The sequence below is a fragment of the Pieris brassicae genome, chromosome 1 (genome assembly GCF_905147105.1).
Source record: "Pieris brassicae chromosome 1, ilPieBrab1.1, whole genome shotgun sequence".
NCBI classification, from domain to species: domain Eukaryota; kingdom Metazoa; phylum Arthropoda; class Insecta; order Lepidoptera; family Pieridae; genus Pieris; species Pieris brassicae.
Genome location: NC_059665.1, coordinates 5,386,745 through 5,404,518, shown reverse-complemented (window position 1 = coordinate 5,404,518; position 17,774 = coordinate 5,386,745). Strand labels below are relative to the sequence as shown.

General features: G+C 31.2%; 3 protein-coding genes and 1 long non-coding RNA gene across 10 annotated transcripts in view; 3 read left to right on the top strand and 1 right to left on the bottom strand.

The window, feature by feature from the left end:
• Positions 1–2,610, top strand: part of LOC123709031 (protein roadkill) — a 34,386-nt gene extending 31,776 nt beyond the window's left edge. For all 6 annotated transcript variants that reach the window (XM_045660150.1, XM_045660134.1, XM_045660158.1 and 3 more), the window contains one exon: positions 429–2,610. In XM_045660150.1, coding sequence (XP_045516106.1) covers positions 429–582 — 154 coding nt within the window. In that variant the 3' untranslated portion in view covers positions 583–2,610. The remainder of the gene's footprint in view (positions 1–428) is intronic.
• A 2,294-nt stretch (positions 2,611–4,904) lies between these two features.
• Positions 4,905–8,169, top strand: LOC123719686 (origin recognition complex subunit 2). The gene is made up of 8 exons (XM_045676208.1): positions 4,905–5,080; positions 5,161–5,340; positions 5,457–5,657; positions 6,024–6,112; positions 6,492–6,638; positions 6,719–7,253; positions 7,618–7,848; positions 7,922–8,169. Exons 1-8 carry the CDS (start codon positions 5,044–5,046, stop codon positions 8,119–8,121), a joined length of 1,620 nt encoding a protein of 539 aa, XP_045532164.1. The 5' UTR covers positions 4,905–5,043; the 3' UTR covers positions 8,122–8,169.
• LOC123719811 (acidic leucine-rich nuclear phosphoprotein 32 family member A) lies at positions 8,167–15,085 on the bottom strand. Of its 2 annotated transcripts, XM_045676224.1 has the most exons (7): positions 14,910–15,085; positions 12,980–13,356; positions 12,637–12,722; positions 11,646–11,780; positions 11,262–11,327; positions 10,627–10,749; positions 8,167–10,039 (listed from the first exon to the last, which is right to left on the bottom strand). In XM_045676224.1, the coding sequence occupies exons 1-7, from the start codon at positions 14,955–14,957 to the stop codon at positions 9,957–9,959; spliced, it is 918 nt and encodes a 305-aa protein (XP_045532180.1). In that variant the 5' UTR covers positions 14,958–15,085; the 3' UTR covers positions 8,167–9,956. The 2 variants fall into 2 exon arrangements, with proteins under 2 accessions (XP_045532180.1, XP_045532190.1); XM_045676234.1 differs by lacking the exon at positions 11,646–11,780 and having other exon boundaries at positions 14,910–15,084.
• On the top strand, positions 13,571–16,119 carry LOC123719926. Its single transcript, XR_006756020.1, has 2 exons — positions 13,571–14,031; positions 15,230–16,119. It is a non-coding gene; the product is annotated as an uncharacterized LOC123719926 (long non-coding RNA).
• The last annotated feature ends 1,655 nt before the right edge of the window (positions 16,120–17,774 follow it).

Sequence of the window (17,774 nt, the reverse complement as noted above, 5' to 3'; positions counted from 1 at the left end):
GATAGATTGTTTAACTTGTAAATGTTCAGTCTATATATACAATCTAATTTTTCAATTTTATTATCCAAGCAAAAATTATCTAGCCGGACTTAAGAGTCTAAAATTCGTAATATTAGCGCGTTTAACCAATTCGCGAATTGAATTGATTAATGAGAAATAAAGATTTTTAAACATTGTATGAAGACAAAGCCGTGTGTCAGTAAATACTATATCGTGTCTTAAGAATGACTATATTGTATGTGTTATTAAACTCATGGTCATGTTATAAACTAAATCAATATTTTCAATTGATAAGCCAAATAAAGGCTTAACCAAAAAATGATCGTAGGTGTCCACCCCAGGATATTCAAAAGTCTACCCTATATAGGAAAAGTTATTAATTTAAATTACAAACCCAACTTATTATAGTGTTACTTTTTGGGTTTCAGGAGTCACGCAACAGATGTCATGGACACCACTGGATGGAAGAACATGATATCATCTCACCCTCACCTCATAGCCGAAGCCTTCCGCGCCTTGGCGACTCAGCAGCAGCAGATTCCTCCCATTGGCCCTCCAAGGAAACGGGTGAAGCAGGCCTAGTGCAAAGCCAACACCCGCCTCTATACCAAAGATACAGACGGCGCTATTTTCGAATTCTACGCCGGATAGACAGGCACCAGCCGAGGTATATGATAGACCTGTTTCTGGGTACATTTTGGCTACCGTCATCATTAAAAGGGAAATCCTGTGAAATATAGCTAAAATATGACTTTTTAACTTTCTATAAAATATGTCATGTATTCATTCAAGTCAATCCAACGGTTGCCTCTAATGTAGGGTAGGGTAGATATCACCAGTAACTATTTGTAGTTGCTTTGATAATAAAAATTTTAATAATAATTATAATGTTTTAATTAAATAATGCGTTATTTCTTATCGAAAATTAACTAATAATTTATACTACTCAACCTCAAAACTTAAAAAAAAAACAATAAAATTGTTTTGTCCGCCTCCCATTAACTAGAATTTTTTTTTACTGGCAACATTAAATGACAATTTTCTCAAATGTCTAATACATTTTTTAAATAATCTTAATTTGAATAAAAGGAGTATGAGATTGTTTAAATTTGACATTTGACCTTCCAACGCTGAATTCGGCTTATCAGTGGAAAAATATTAAATTTAAAAGGTCTCTTAAAGTCGTAAGGTGTTTATAATATGATTTTTTCTTTAATTATTTATTTATGATTGTTAATATCTACGCGATTATTATCAACGACAGTTTCAAAGCTATATTTTACAGGACATCGTCGACTAAATATTCTAAGTTGAAAAGAGATAATAATTATATCTTTTGATAGTAGAAATTAGCAGTAGCATCTTAGTGTATTTAGACGGCGATATGTATGTATGTATGACGAATACAAATGTGCCAATAAGGGTATGGAATCCTATGAAAAGTGTCCGTTAGGCAGTACCGGCGCCGGTACCCTCTAACTCTCAATAGTATTTGCGATTGTTTAGTTTTTGTATCGCATCTGCGCTACGGACACGACGCCGTCCCTATTGCTATTGCAAGTTACAGAGTACCAACGCAGCTGCCGTGGACAAATAGGCCGGTGTGTTGTGAATCTTTGGATTCGTTCTCTGATTGATCTCAAGACGTTCGCTCCATGTACGTCGAGGCGCGCGCGCCATTTTCATGAATTACGTATAATGGACGCTGGACGCTTTTTGCGCGTTGTAGATTTTCGAAGTAGGCATTTTACTATTTTACGTATTCTTTGTTTTTGTAAATTATTGCTTGTATATTTAAACAGTCTATGTCATTAAAATGATTTAACTATAAATATTTGGCTTGTATAGAGAACCACGAAAATTGTATTTGATAGAAGCGTTAAAAGTAGATTATACTTGAAGTAGGTGAACGCCGAACGCGCGACGGTTTTAAACAAAGCGGTGAGGGTAGTTGTAGAAAGCCGTCACTCGTCGACGGTTTAGGTGATTCGCGTGATTGTAATAAGTCTATGAAATCGTTGGTGTTGTATATAGATGATCTACGATCCCACCATTTAATACTATATCTAAGTACTAAATTTTAAGAGAATGACGTACGACACCGTTACGTGTATGAATTTGTTGGTGTTATTCCAATGACATATTGTGATTTTCATTTGTAAGGTTTATAAATAGTATTTTAATTACAAGCTTTGTTTGTTTGAATTTGTCACTAGTATAATTTTTCGTCCGTTTGTTCGTTTGTTTGTATATCTTCCGAGTCATATTTATAGAACGCACTTCATCTATGCTCACTTTCGCTCATCAATGAAAGAACTATTTTTTAAAAATTTATCTTATTCCTATTTGTATTAAGTAAACTGTTGCCTATTGATGGAAATGTTCACATTCGTTTGTAAATGAAGGGAGGTACCAATTATAAATAATAGGTTTACAAGCCAATGTGTAAGTACTGTGGCCAATAAAGTTTATAATACCATTTTATACCCACTACCCATAATAGCTGGCAGCTGACGTGTAATATGATAGTTACAATACAATTGTCAGAAGTAATAACTGTGATTTTCGAAATTGTCAATAAGATGAAATAAATGAAATGATGTAATATTATGATGGCTTTTTATTTTAGTTGATGCTTGAAAGAATAGCCATACCCAAGATGGCTTTATCATATTAAATATAATTAGTAGTAACATTACTTGGTATCTAGAATTTTCGTTGGGTTATGTTCACACTGAGTCAAAGTTTATTTGTTTATTTATTAGACCGTATATACAAGGCTATGTTTATAATGTTACATGTATATTGGTCTCTTAAATTTGTAATAGTACATACTAGTATATTGCAATTCTATAATATATAGAGCTATTCATAGTGATAAGTTTACTAGATTAGAACATACGCATAATATTAATACTCGGAACAAACGCAGGCTGCCATATCCGCGTACTAGACTATCTGAAGTTAGTAATTCTTTTTTTGGAAAATCGGATTCTTTTATTTTATCTCTGCCTATTAATAAATTTTAGAAATGTATTACATATAAGCTGTGTAAATCGCTCACTATAAAGTTAGCGATTATCTAATTGATAAAAGGGTCTGGGACTAGTGTTAGACAAGCTACTTCTAATTAATTTGCGATATTTGTTTTAAAGTAAGTGTTGTTTGCCATAGTCATTTTGTATGATGATTTGCTATTTGAAAAGAGTAATGACAGTTTTTTTAAGCCGGCTTTTTCTCTGTCTTCTTTGCCGATGTGTAGTATATGTACCGAATCAATTGTAATGACGTGGAATAAGTGATACTTATATCTTATATTCCACAATAAATATTTTTTTGACCCTCCATCTTCGACTTCCATCCATACAAACAAATTCAAAGTCAAAAATCATTTATTCATTGCCTATGTAACACAATGTACACTTATGAACGTCAAAAACGTTACATTTTACATTTACTGCCAGTTCGCAAATCAAGGGCGTAGAACAAAAGAAAAGAACTGGCAAAAAAAGTCTCCGCCACTTTTTTTTCAATCGCCAAGCTTTCTCTTGTATTACACAATATTTGTAAGGAGCTGCAACCATTACACATTAAGTAATAAATAATAATAAAATAAATTGAAAAGGAGGCATGGTGAAATAGCACGCACTGACATTCTCGTAAGAACAACACGCAAACATATAGTCACAACAGACACACAGTCGAAATAACTAACATCACCGCATACATGAATTCAAGTACGACCAGTCACCTCAAGTAGCACTCGTTTACAAGTATCACGCATGGCCAGCCATCGGCCCCCTCGCCATATTTTAGGGAGAGAGATAACCCGACGCATGGACGCCACCACAAGCAATGACGATAAAGCGAGCATGACGATCCTTGAAATGTGACCTTGGCTACTTAAGAAAATAATAATAATACTAATTATACTGAAATAATTTGATATCACATGGATCAGGATTTGGTCCCACTTTACATTAAAACAGTTGTGGATGTTGACGATCGCCCCAGAGTCTGGAAATGCAGCCGAGAGATTCAGTCGCGTTACCTCTTCATATCCAAGCATCATATCGTTTAAATATTCATTTATATTATTATAGGTTATAGCAAGCAATTTTACTTCAATGTACGATTTAAATTTATTTATTGACAACACTTGAGTTTTTGTTGAGAAAACGTATACAATTGACTTGGAAAGAATTAATCGTTTTATGCAGCCTCGTGGTTGGTGCGCTAATTTTGTCTTTATTATGAGTACTATAATTATGGAAGCTGCTATTATTTTTTAAGATATCTATATTTTTCTACACATACAAAATATTCTCATAAATGTATCGACTTGACAAAGTCAAAATATGTAATTCCTTATACTTCCTTCGGACTGACTCCCGTGATTTACTCCTGTGGGGACAACCCACAGATCGCTCTTATAACCCGCTTTTTCACTATAAACATCCATTTAATGTCAGCTGCCTACAAAATAACATCATATAACATGCTGCTATGAAAATAGGTGAAATAAACGAGCTTTGCTGTATTCGCAAAAAAATACTACTGAATTGATGTTTTAGGCAAAATATCATTTATAGTATTGTCTTTTATTTACATAACTTTTACACATTTAAAGAAAACACTTTTTAACGGACTGAAGCTACGTATTATTATAAACTTATTTAAAATTATGTAAAGTAATTATAAGTTTTGCTTCATTCATGTATAAGTTATAACGTACAAAAACTTAATAATTCATATAGGTGGTTTTTTTTTTACAATCCATTATGGTTAATTATATAATTTAATATTCTTAGGAGTTGTTAACATTGAGATTTCGTCATTTAGCGCCATAATTTACGTCGTCTATAGGCATGCTGATTTCTTGGTCGTCACTCGACAATCGTGAATCCACATCACTTGTCAAGTTTGAGCCGTAAATTTTAGCGGGTAACGTGATTTCGTATGATAAACTTCAAAATATAAAATACCTTAAGGATCTTGTTATTTTTATTTGTAATTAAAAGGCATTTTATTGCAAGTGGTGCAATGCATTTAGGAAATAACTATGACAGTGCAAGTGATGGTAAGTTAATTACAAACGGTATTTTGCTACCGTTTACTTATCACTTGAGGTATACTTTTTCTTTGATTATTTTATTATAGATTCACCAGCAACACCAAGGAGGACTGTTAGAGTCAGAAATAAACCTAAAAAATACCAGGATTTTTTCGAGAAAACGCCCACTAAAAGCAGAATTTCTACAAGATACGGAAATGTTACTTCTGACGATAGTACTGATGATGACAAATTGAATATTGAAACACTTACTCTTAAACCTAAAGGTAAATATTTTTTTAAATTAATTTATAATAAGTAATTTAATTAAATATTAAGCTAAGGATATTGTCTAGACTAACCTTTATTATATTAACCTTTACTACATTTTATCAAATTTTAGCCCTCTTTGGTTCTGATGATGTTGAAGGACAAGATATGTTTAAATTTAAAAGTCGTCATACAAAGCTAGATCTTCAAAATAAGGTCAAGGAAGCCATTGGTTCCCCTATACCAAGTACCCCAAAGACACCAAAAAGAAATAAGCATTTAGTCACTAAAGATGAAGCAACACCAAAACAAGTTGTCAACTTGTTAAAGAAAAGTAAGTAACAAACTATCATATTTTATTAAATGTCTAATTAATATGTTACAGTATTTTATTTATTTATAGTTCTATTAAATAGAATATCCTATATTTTCCATCACAAAATTACAGTTATAATAATTCAATTATGTATATTAAAATTTACTATGGTCAGTTAGTTATGACTAAATAATTTATCAATTCCTACTATTGTGCTCGGAAGTAGCTAGAAACATTATATACACTACTTTCTGCTGCTGTTAAGTATCTTCTTAAGTAGGTTTATATTTTATGTTTGTTTAAAACAATGATATTTACCGAGACCATTATTGAAAAATACAGGTTCATTTCTTTTTTTAAATTTTAATCTTCAGTTATTTACAGGAATTATAAAAAAATTGGAGAGTGATAGTGAAGAAAGTGATTTCTCTGCAAGCAGTAGTGATTTTGTACCAGATAAAAGTGAAAATGAGGTTACTAAGTTACTAAGATACTATGTCATATGTCAATAGGAAAGAGCTCAAAACAGTGAAACTTTTCTAATTTACTTATAACTGGGAAGTAACTGATTATCCCATTTCCTAAATGGAAACAATAATGTTACCAACAAATTAAACACACAAAACATACCAGGTCCAAATGTGCATATTTAACTGTTCCAAAGAAAAAAATATTTTAAGTGGCTTCTTTTTTCTGGCCCGTAAACATAAATTACTGATAAAACAATTAAGAGACGTCTGTCATATGAGGCATTATCTCCTGATGAAAATAAATCTAGACATTACAAAATTGCCAGAAAGTGACACAAATGCATAAAAAAATATTTATTATACTTAATTGCTTTCTTTTCAGTCTTCATCAGACTCAAATTCTGAAACTGAAGCAGTTGAAAAAGAAATAGGACCCATGGTGAGAAACAAATGTCATAAATTCAAGCAAAAGGATTCTGAATATATTGTAACTCCAGATAATTATTTCATGATGAACTCTAGCAAAAAGGTAACTTATTAGCCAAATATAGTTTTTATTTACTTTTATAACAATTGTTTATACTCTTATGCTTAATATTATATTTTCAGATAACAACATCAGATCATACATTAGCAAGGTTAAAAAATATGAATTTAAATGAAAATCTTAAGGAAATGGATGCTCACATATCAAAGGAACACCAAAACCGTATTACAGATTTGTTACATGGCTATAATGAATTATTTGACAAATGGCTTTATGTTCTTGGTGAAAATTTCAACATCATCCTATATGGTATAGGATCCAAGCGTGAAGTTTTGCATAGATTTCAAATAGAAAAACTAAAAAGTGTACCATGTATCATCATAAATGGGTTCTTTCCAAGTCTCATGATAAAGAATGTTTTAGAGGCAATAGTGGTTGATTTGTTGGGTAATTCACATGTACCCTCAAATTTAAGTGATGTTGTTAACTTAATTGATAGCCAATTGAAAGAGCGTCTGACTGACTTATTCCTAATAATACACAATATAGATGGTACAATGCTAAGAAATAGCAAAGCTCAGTCAACATTGGCCAGCATTTCCGAGTTAAAAAATGTTCATACTATAGCAACAATTGACCACATTAATGCACCACTATGTGAGTATGGTTATTTTTATATTTAACTGAGCATTGTTTGCTTAGTGGTTAAGCAAGTAATTCTCAATCCTAAGGCCATATGTTTGACACCAGTTCTGCATCATTCACACAAACACTGATTTGTTTAATGAAGAAAAACGTCCTTAGGCACTGATTAAAAAAAGGTTGAATGATATGGTTATTAAAGCCAAGTCTGTCAAAATAAAACTGAAAAAACCTCAAGTAGCTATCTATGGAAGGTGAAAACAAGTAACAGTGGTTCACAAATTTGTAATGAATCTTTCAATTTAGTTCTTTGTTAGTTCTGCTAATATCATGTTGATTGCTGTCTTAATAGACTTTGGTTATACATTTTTTTTCACAGTATGGGACCATTCAAAGTTAAGTAAATACAAATTCAGTTGGTGGGACATCACAACTTTCCTCCCTTATACAGAGGAGACATCATTTGAGAATTCTCTCATGACCCAAAGAAGTGGGGCTCTACAATTATCTTCATTGAAAAGCGTTTATCAGTCCCTCACCACTAATGCCAGAGGAATTTTTAATATTATTATACAATATCAACTTGAAAATCAGAAACAAAATTATCAAGGTTAGTATTACAATTAATGTTTTGCTACAAACATTTATACATTAAACATGTTCTACAAAAATAGTTCTTTTAGGATTACCATTCAAGGATCTATACTCAAAATCCCGGGAGCAATTCCTGGTTAGTTCTGAACTTGCACTGAGAGCTCAGCTTACTGAATTTCTGGACCACAAACTAGTCAAATTCAAAAGAACTCTAGATGGCAGTGAAAATCTTGTCATTCCTATTGAAAGTGTACTCTTACAACAGTTTTTGGAACAACAGAGTACATGATTTCTGTTTATAAGACTTATTTTACCTTAAATAAAACAAAAAATATTGTTTTCACCTTTTATTTTACAATCCCAGAAATAAAGTCTTAATAGGATTATATAATATATATCAACAGGCCAAGTTGTAAATTACTTAAACTTAATGACTTACATAATACAATAAAGTTATTAACTAAAATTCTCTTCAACACATCTGGCACGATGACGCATCAACCAAACATTTCATAAATTATCATTGATATTAATACTTAAGTGCATAAAATTGCTCTTTAATATTTAAAAAATAGTGTAGAAAAATATTCTCTGAACTCATCAGATGATCGACAATTTGGTCTAAATATTTGATTTATTTACTACGCCCGTTTGAATTTCTATATTTAACTGATGAGCATCTGTTATCATTAGTGAGATTACTGAAAAAACCCATTTTGTTCACATGGTTTTTTCTTTATCCAATATACAGGTTTAGAATTCAAGTATTTCGCCTTTATATTTGTACAATAAATCTATTAATATTACAAAGGTAAAAAAACTTATTTCTTTACTTTTGCCAATGAATCTATTTAATTGACAAATATTTTTTTATTATGAATTTATGAGAGATTTTTTTTTGTATTATAAATAAACACATTTTCTTTATATCTCCTTTTTATAATAGAAAGAGTCGATATATTATTAATAAAGAAATAAATATTTTTTCAAAATTATTTAAGGACAGTCAGGCGGAAAACCCCCGGAATTTGCGGAATTTAGTCACAAAAGGAACGAGGGCACTAAAGTCTCGCATTTATATACTCAAGTATCTCTTCACTTAATAATTAATTATCATAACATTATATGGTAGTTTGAATATCATCCTAAAATGCACATCCATTCATTATTCTAAAATTAAGCATGTCAAGAATAAAAAAATACAATAAACAAATTGGAACATTAACTTGTCGGACAACAAACACTAAAAGGTACAACAGCCCTAAATTGGTGATAAAATATTCCCACTAACTGGCACAACTTCGGTAACAAGACAATGTGAGCGCCTTGGAATGATCTATGTCACAAATGACAACACTGTACCCGGCTCACTTTCTAACCCGAACACGAAATAATAACACGATCGAAAACTTGTATTTAACAATACAAGTGTCCCTTATATCTCATTGCTGATATTCCAACATACCTACAGTAACATGATACATACAGTTCAAATAGACCAAAGTCAATCAATTTTTTTCTGCCTCGGTAGCATAAATAAAATCCCAGTTGGTTTAGTTGCTGTAATATTTGAGACACTTTAGATTATATGTACATGCCAGTTTAATGCATTCTTGTAAAGGAGATAATAGGTTCAGGGCTTTGAATAAGCAGTTATTTGTTTTGTGTTACCTTTTCTATAACAAGACGAATAAAATATGTATTCTAGCAAAATGAATGTCATGTGTGTGCATTAACATATAGTAAATTATGTGAAAGCGGTCAGTTATTTGTGCAAACAAAACTTGCCAAAAAATCTGATATTTCTACAAATTACATGGCAACGATTTATAACAAAACAGCGTTCAAAAGCACCTGAACGCATTAAATATGGGCGCATTTGTGCATTCGAAAAATAAAACTAATAACATAATTTTATCGTAAACTTTATATAATAGTGCCATAAATTAAACATAATGAAGGATATTACAAAATTTCTTGTACTTTGTGGGATGAAGGTAAGGGGAAATACATAAGGGCAATCTTATCGTCCGCGGTCGGTTAGCGTCAAGGTTTATTGTCCGATGTCTCGGAGCTCTGTACACTTACGAACTAGTAAGATGACTCCGCGTAAGGCAACCACGATCAATTCTCGTCCTCGTCTTCGTGTTTTCGTTTTTTGCCCCGGGTGCTTTCCTCGGGCTCACCGTGAGAGTTCTCCTTTCCGGCTGTAAAATTTAAATAAATTATATTATGAAATATGGACACTGATTTTTCAGTCTCTTTACAAGGCGATTTAAACTTTATCAATGAAATAATCTGGAACATGGATAAACGATGCTAAGTTTGAAAATTCTGCCAATTTTTACTAGGTTATTCTATTGCAATGCTAAAATCTAAAATTAAGACAGTTAAGCTTGTTGCAAATTTAAACAGACTGAACAGCACCTTAACGCTATATTAAGGTAAGTTCTTTAAACAATAAATTTGCGTAATCAGATATGTGCTTTAATTTTTGAATAAGCATAAACACAAATATACTTTTCGTAGGTTAACTTGTAAAAAGAGTGATCTTACTCTGAGTGCTCATCCAAATCAACATACACACACAAAGTCAATCAATATTGACAGATATTGATGGATCACAAAAAATCTAGATTTCATGTCAACATGCTTCATATTAATATCTACAGCATGTAACACTTCAATAAATATTAACAAGATCACAATATATATTGACTGTCTGACCCTTGCCTAAACTATGACTAGAGCAGGACAAGAAGAGATTTTATATAAAAGTTGCAAAGATTCATACCTTGTGCTTTAGAGTTTGGTTTGTCTGCATCATTATCTCCATCCCCATCTTCATCATCTTCTTCTTCCTCCTCCTCTTCCTCTGCACTGCCTTCATACAGTGAGCCCTCTGAGCTCTCTTCCTCTGAATTATATAACAATACTTTAGCTATCATACAATGATTCAGCATGATTGCTAACAAAAATGATAATAAACCACCTCTTGTCTAGATACGAAATATTTTATTGTTTTATACATTGATTTTAGCATTATATTATGATTTGAGATGTCTTGAAAAGATTTAATATAAAAAGGGACAATTTTCACTAAAATATAAACATTGCAATTTACCTCCTTTCAATAAGGCATGGACATACTATGATCATTAGGTATCTCTCATATGCAATCAGGGGTCAAATATACTATCCAACAGAGATGATAAAAGGATGCAAGAGAGAGATAGGATAATAGAGGCAAAACATCTACAGTTGCCAATTCTCAGGCTTTGCAGAAGTTTGCAGCTTACCCCATTTTCAGATCATATGACTGCACTAGTGACATCATCAGGGATGACAAGTGAAATGAAATCTATCTAGTAAAACTGTTTCTCTGAGTCTTATTTATATATTTTCTGATAAGTAAAAATTTTGTATTACCTAATTTAGTATTGTAGACAGCACTTAGTGACAGATCATCGTCTTCTTCATCATCAACATCTGAATCTGAAACAAGAATCATTCAATTATATTCATAAAACGTAAACATATTTAATTAATGTCTCATCACTATATACTATATAGCAGGTTATGCGTAATGTATGTATGTTTACGATACAATTTTTACACTTCTTGCTTTATCTATAGGAGACTAACTATTTTAATAGTATAAGCATTAGCGCATGGGTTAAATATATAATTACTAAATATATTTTATCTAGGATTGTAAAAATACCTACAAATCCTCTTCCCTATAAGAGTTTTCCACATAGGAGATTTGACAGATTTCATATTAACTAAGGTCAGTTTGGCAATGATGCTTACTTTTTAAAAGACTGCCCATATGGAACAGAAGACCATAAACTGTGTATAGCGAGACAAGGAAAGATGACGTCATTTCTGGCGTTCTCTCTGAATAATCATCATCTATAATGAGTGGACCCAAGTCAATGCCAAGATCTGTAATATTATAAATGCGTTTGTTTTTCAGGACTTAACGGACCTACTATTCAAGGAATTTTAGAAGCAAAAAAGGAAAAATGCCACAGGGACCAATCAGAATTTTTCATAAAGTAAATAAAACATTTGTATTCACTACCAACTACTATTGCGAGAGGTATGGTAAAAGGTAGTTTAAACTTAAGTATATAACAATTTTTATTATATTAAGGACACAACAAAAATCTAGTTGGATTCTATTTAATCAATTAAAGACATCTTATTTCGAAACAGATTTCACGGCATGAAAAATTGAATAGTGAAATTTAAACATGTTTTGAAGAAGAAATGATGGAACAACTTCGATATTAGAAAATTTCTCGGTCTAAATAAGCGCAAATATTTCAATGACGGTAGGCAGCTGACGACTGAGAGGTATTGCCGTCGCATCATGATATCACATCTCTAACAATTTTACATTGAGATACAAAAATATATCTCTTATTCATTAAAAATAAAGCAGTCTCATTACACCTTTTTAAGTTATATCTCTTTACACCAGAGTGTAAACACAATTTTACAGAGACATGAAATAATACTTTAATAATAAAAATGCAATTAATCCTTTTTTTTAATATTATTTATAAATCTTTGTATGATCCTTAACAAATCAAACAAAGTACATTAGTAACTGAATTGTATGTTATGCAATAGGCGAAAAAAGGGTATGTAGAGACAATTTAGTAATTCAATGTCTTAAACCTGGAGAACCTGAGTTCAAATATGGAAGCATTAATTGCTATTGGTAGGCAAAGAAGTGTTTGTTTCCCTCTACTAGGCAAAAGTTAAGTATAAATTGAAATTATTTTATAAATACCTTCTTCTTCACTGTCGTTGTTGCCATTCATTTCATCTTCTTCCTCTCCACTGCTATCCTCTGCCTCTCCGTCTTCTTTGTCAAATCTGAAATTCAGTTTTTAAAATAAATAGCCAAACTTAGCAGATTGTGTAATAAACTCTATTGCAATCAGACACTATAAATTGTCCAAGTTAGTTACATTAAATGATAAATAAAAAACCTATTTTTTCTAGTTCAAATCATCGAGTATGATTAATACCTATTAATATTGTTACCCTTATGTTGTTAAATTGAAATAGCTACAAAACACCTCACATTTAAAATACGAAATACAAACAGTTCTGCTAAAAATGTATCTTACCCATCTAAATATTTCAGGGATGGATGCAAAGCAAAAACTCTGTTCCTGTAGTCTTCAATATTAGTCACCTCATTGTTAAATAGATCAAGATTCTTTAAGTTCTCAAACTCCTCTAGAGGTTTCAATGTTTCTAGGTTTGCAATTTTGTTCCCAGAAAGGTTAAGATGTGTAAGTTTTTTGCAACCATTTAAAAAGTTTAGCCCATGAGATATTCTGTTGTCAGAAAGTTCAAGTTTCCTCAGTTTGGGTAGTGTGGGGAAGCCCTTTAGAGTTGTGAGACCAGCATTGTTAAGACTGAGAATCTCCAAATTTATATATTCATCTGTGAGGCCCACTATTGTTGTACTTCTACAGTTGTCCAAGTTTAATTCTTTGATCTGTAAAAATAGTTAATGTTAAATAAACTTTCTGTACTTTCCCAGTGCTTGTTAGGGAGAGCTTGTGTATTATAGGACTGATTATTATAATTAAGTGATTTTTTTTTTCAAAATATACAGGTATATTGGATATCTGAATTAGTTTTGATAAAAAACTTGAACTATTAAATAAATTATATTTAATCTACATAATATTATCTGTAGCATAACAGAATCTATGTCGTATGTTACATCCACAATCAAGTGATTTAGGAACATAATTAATGTGTATGTAAGTCGATATTTAAACCTGACCTATAATGAAATATTCAAATGTAATTAAAAATTAAATAAAAATTTATGGAAATATTAGCCAAACTAAAGCTACAGAAGTCGTCAAATCCCAAAAAATAAGCAGTGTTACTGGCTTGTAAGAAAATCAACAGCGGTTCGCTAGACGTCAAAATGGTGCTAGTTGTCAGGCTTTTCTTTCTGTCGTAGTTTCAAAAATACGAAAAATAAGTGTATGGCATCAGATATTTTATGTATTAACATACAACCATTGTGTTTTTGTTTTAAAATTTAACAAAAGTAAAGCTTTTCGTGATGCACTTAGTTCAAATAACATAATTTTATCATTTTGAAATGGCGGATGACACGAATCGTCGCGACGCAATAAATATGGCCGCTGAAATGGTAAGGCGTGCGACATACAGATGAAAGTTGTTAATATCTACACATACATATATTCAAATATAAAAATCTTCTGTTTATTACTATAAAATAATTAACAGTCCTATTAATAATATTCTATTGTATAAGATGCTAATAGGATACTAGAGTGAAAGGGCGCGAAATTATGTCGAATGACGACGGTCGCAATTTAAGGTTCTAAGAAATAAAAATTTCACCAATTTGCAAGACATCTGTATTATCTTAATTTCTAGGACGTTTTCGGTGTTTATTCATTGATTATATTACGTTCAGATTAACAATACTTAATAATTATTAATAGCGCCTTTAACTATATAAATATAATGAAGATGTCAAACCGATTTTCAGTGTTTAATTTACTTTATTAATTTTGAGATCAGTAAATATTTGTATTAAAGACATTTAAGCAAACGACTTGATAATTGTAATATAAATGTAACAACATCTAAATGTATTACATATAGAAAATACTACACACTTCACGTTTGGATACAGTGTATTATCACTTAACCTCAAATAACGAATATATAGAACGCAGAATAAATAATTAACTGTATAATCTAATAAAACTAAAATAAATGAATTGAATGGTTCGATTAGGTAGTATTATCAAATTTTAACAATACATTTTCGATAAATTGTAACGTGGATATGAGTGGACGTAACACAGCAACACGGCTCGCTATAAACAAGAACGCCACATCTTATAGGTGAAATTTAAGTACATCGTATATTTATTGCTTTTGATTATAATAAACCTAATTATTGGGATAGGCAAAGTGTGTTACGACAATATACGTGATAAAGGAAATATGTATCGACAAAACATTCCAATAAAAAGATGCATAGATTTCATTTACCTGCGACGGGTTCCTTCCGCGTAGTTCTAGAGCGATTCTTTTTTCCATCTTGTTGGTTTATCGAGTTTATCACCAGAAACACTATTTAAGCTTATTCAATGCACAAGAACAAATTCCCGAAGCTTGCTTGGGTTTCAAAACAGAAGGAACCTAAAGATACACACTCGAATGACGTTAAATAGCAAGCGCCGCCTAGCGGTGATTTTTGTGGACCGGATAGTATCAGTTGACATACTTAATTTTTAAATTGCGTTATATATTTGAAAAAGAACTATGACATTCACTTGTAAATAATAAATGTATTTTATTGTTATTTCCAGGTTTAATTACGTAACACTTTATCAAAAATCAATGATTTTTGGTCTAAAAGAGGACTACGTTTAAATACAGATAAAGTTACGTTGGCAGCATTGGACGAGCTTGAATGTTGGCAGTATACAAAAAGGCGGGCTTTTCAAAATATCGCTGTAAAATTTGGTTCATTGAATCCTTTCTGGTTAAACTTTTTTAATAAAAATACTAATTTATGTACAAAATTAATGACTTTATACAATAAACAACTATATAACACTATAAATTGTTTACAATTACATGTTATATAAATGTCATCCGAATGCTAAACATGGTGAAATACAATTATTCTGTAAATGTTTCCGATATTTATTCTTTTATTATTCTTTAATTATTATCTTTAAAAAAAAGTTCTTTCTAACATCTAAAAAAAATAATATAAAAAATACTTTGTAAATTCCATAAAATAAAACTCACTATTTTTGTTTTACACTAATTGACCTGAATATTGCTTACTTTTTTGTTACTACACTATCAACATTAACTGATTAAACATTATTTTACCTTAACCTTAATAAAAAAGAGCCATAATTTAACCCAAACAGGAGCATTTGTAACAACCGGTAGGAGTAAGACTCTTGTAAGTTTGATTATTAGTGGCCGAGTTAGCTAACACATCCTAAGTGAAGCCCCGTGATTCAAATCTAAGGGTATCGCTATCCAAATCCGAAACTTAGCGCTAAATAGCAGTCTCGTTTGTCTAGATCTTATTGGATTTCAAGAGTGCCGAAAAGCGAAAAGTTATTAAAGCGGTTATTAAATTAATATTAAAATTGGAGTATGCTTGTCATTAATAATTCTCTCGTCTAATAGAACTCCTAAACTGTATATAAAAATAAATATGTGATATAAACAAGTATTCTTTTTATTTTCATTTAAATTAGATAGATGGCGCTGCAACTGATTAAGCTCTACCTTACTAATAATAATTCCGCATGTTTATTTTTATTCCTTTCCATTTTGTTGTATTAAGCAAATCAAGCGTAGTAAAACGAACAAATATAAAAGCAAGATGTTTTATGAGTAAATTGTACGTAGTATTTTTATTCACAAGAAACTCCACGAATATTTAAAAAACTTAATAAAGCTTATGAAAGGGAAATTTTTGAAAGTAATGGATGTCTTGGCGCGAACTGCCTGTCGAAATACTATACTGTCTACCTATTAATATATTACGAAGGTTCTTATTATTCTTATTATTATAGAAAGAATACTTATTATTATAGTAAGTCATTTTGATAAAGTCTATGATATTAGAATCTTAAGTCATCATAACGTCAATCTTCATAATGTTCTTTTCTTTTGCCTGCTATTAGTGATTAGTAAAATAAAAAAACAATTTTTTATATGTATTGTTCGATGTTTCTAAGAAGAAATATTTTACGTTTCGTTCGTAATTTACTGTGCACCGTAGTTACGTTATTTCTAATAATTATTTATTTGGAACAACGTTATCACAAGACTTCATTGTTGGCTGAAATCCCTGAAACGGCATATAAATTCATTTCATTTGAACAAAGAGAAAGTCAGCATTTGGACATAACAACTTTGAAAAGAGTAATTAAAAGGTATAATGAGGCAGAAAGGATTCACAACAACATAGATTTCGGGCCTGGTTTAAACGACTCTACTGTTATTGTAATATTTGTTCACAAAATTTCGGTGCATATAAAATATCTGATCGCTTCTTTAAGTAATGTACAAGGAATTCAAGATATTTTACTTATTTTCTCGCATGCCTTCTATGACAATAATATAAATAAATTGATAGAACAAATTGATTTTTGTCGTGTTTTGCAAATATTTTATCCTTTCTCGATTCAACTGTATCCTAATGTATTCCCTGGGAATGATGAGCAACAAAGACGGATCAGAGGCGTTCCTCGTTCTTGTTTAGGTTCCTGTATTGATAGAAACTCACAAAAGGCAGAAAAGAAGCATCACTGGTGGTGGACCGCGAATAAGATATTTGAAAATCTCTCTTCAGTTGATGTGACTAATGGCAATATTGTGTTTTTTTTGAACGAAGATCAATATTTGCTAGAAGATTTTTTATACATGGTTATTTATATGAAAAAAGCAGCTCAGTCTATGCCACAGTGCGAAATGTTCTCGTTAGGAACAATTGGTTCAAGTGATATCGCTGTTGGAAAGGACAGATATCGCTTGGAATTAACTACCTGGGAACCAAAATATCATTCGGAAGTTTTAGGATTTGACTACTCTACTTGGAATATTATAGTCTCGCATTTCGATCTATTCTGCCTAATAGACGATTACTCATGGGCCAGATCCCTTCAGTACATTTCCATAAATCGGCTAGAGGGTAACAAATTTAAAGTAATTTCGAGTAAAGTACCCAGATCTTTTACGACGAATTGTGGTACATACGACCTGACAAATTGTGGTGAGTTTGAAGGGATTTATAAAGCTTTACATATACAAAAGTTAACGGGAAGTAATACGTTTCCGCCACTTTTGGAAATTAAAAATAATGTTGAATTGATTGATGAC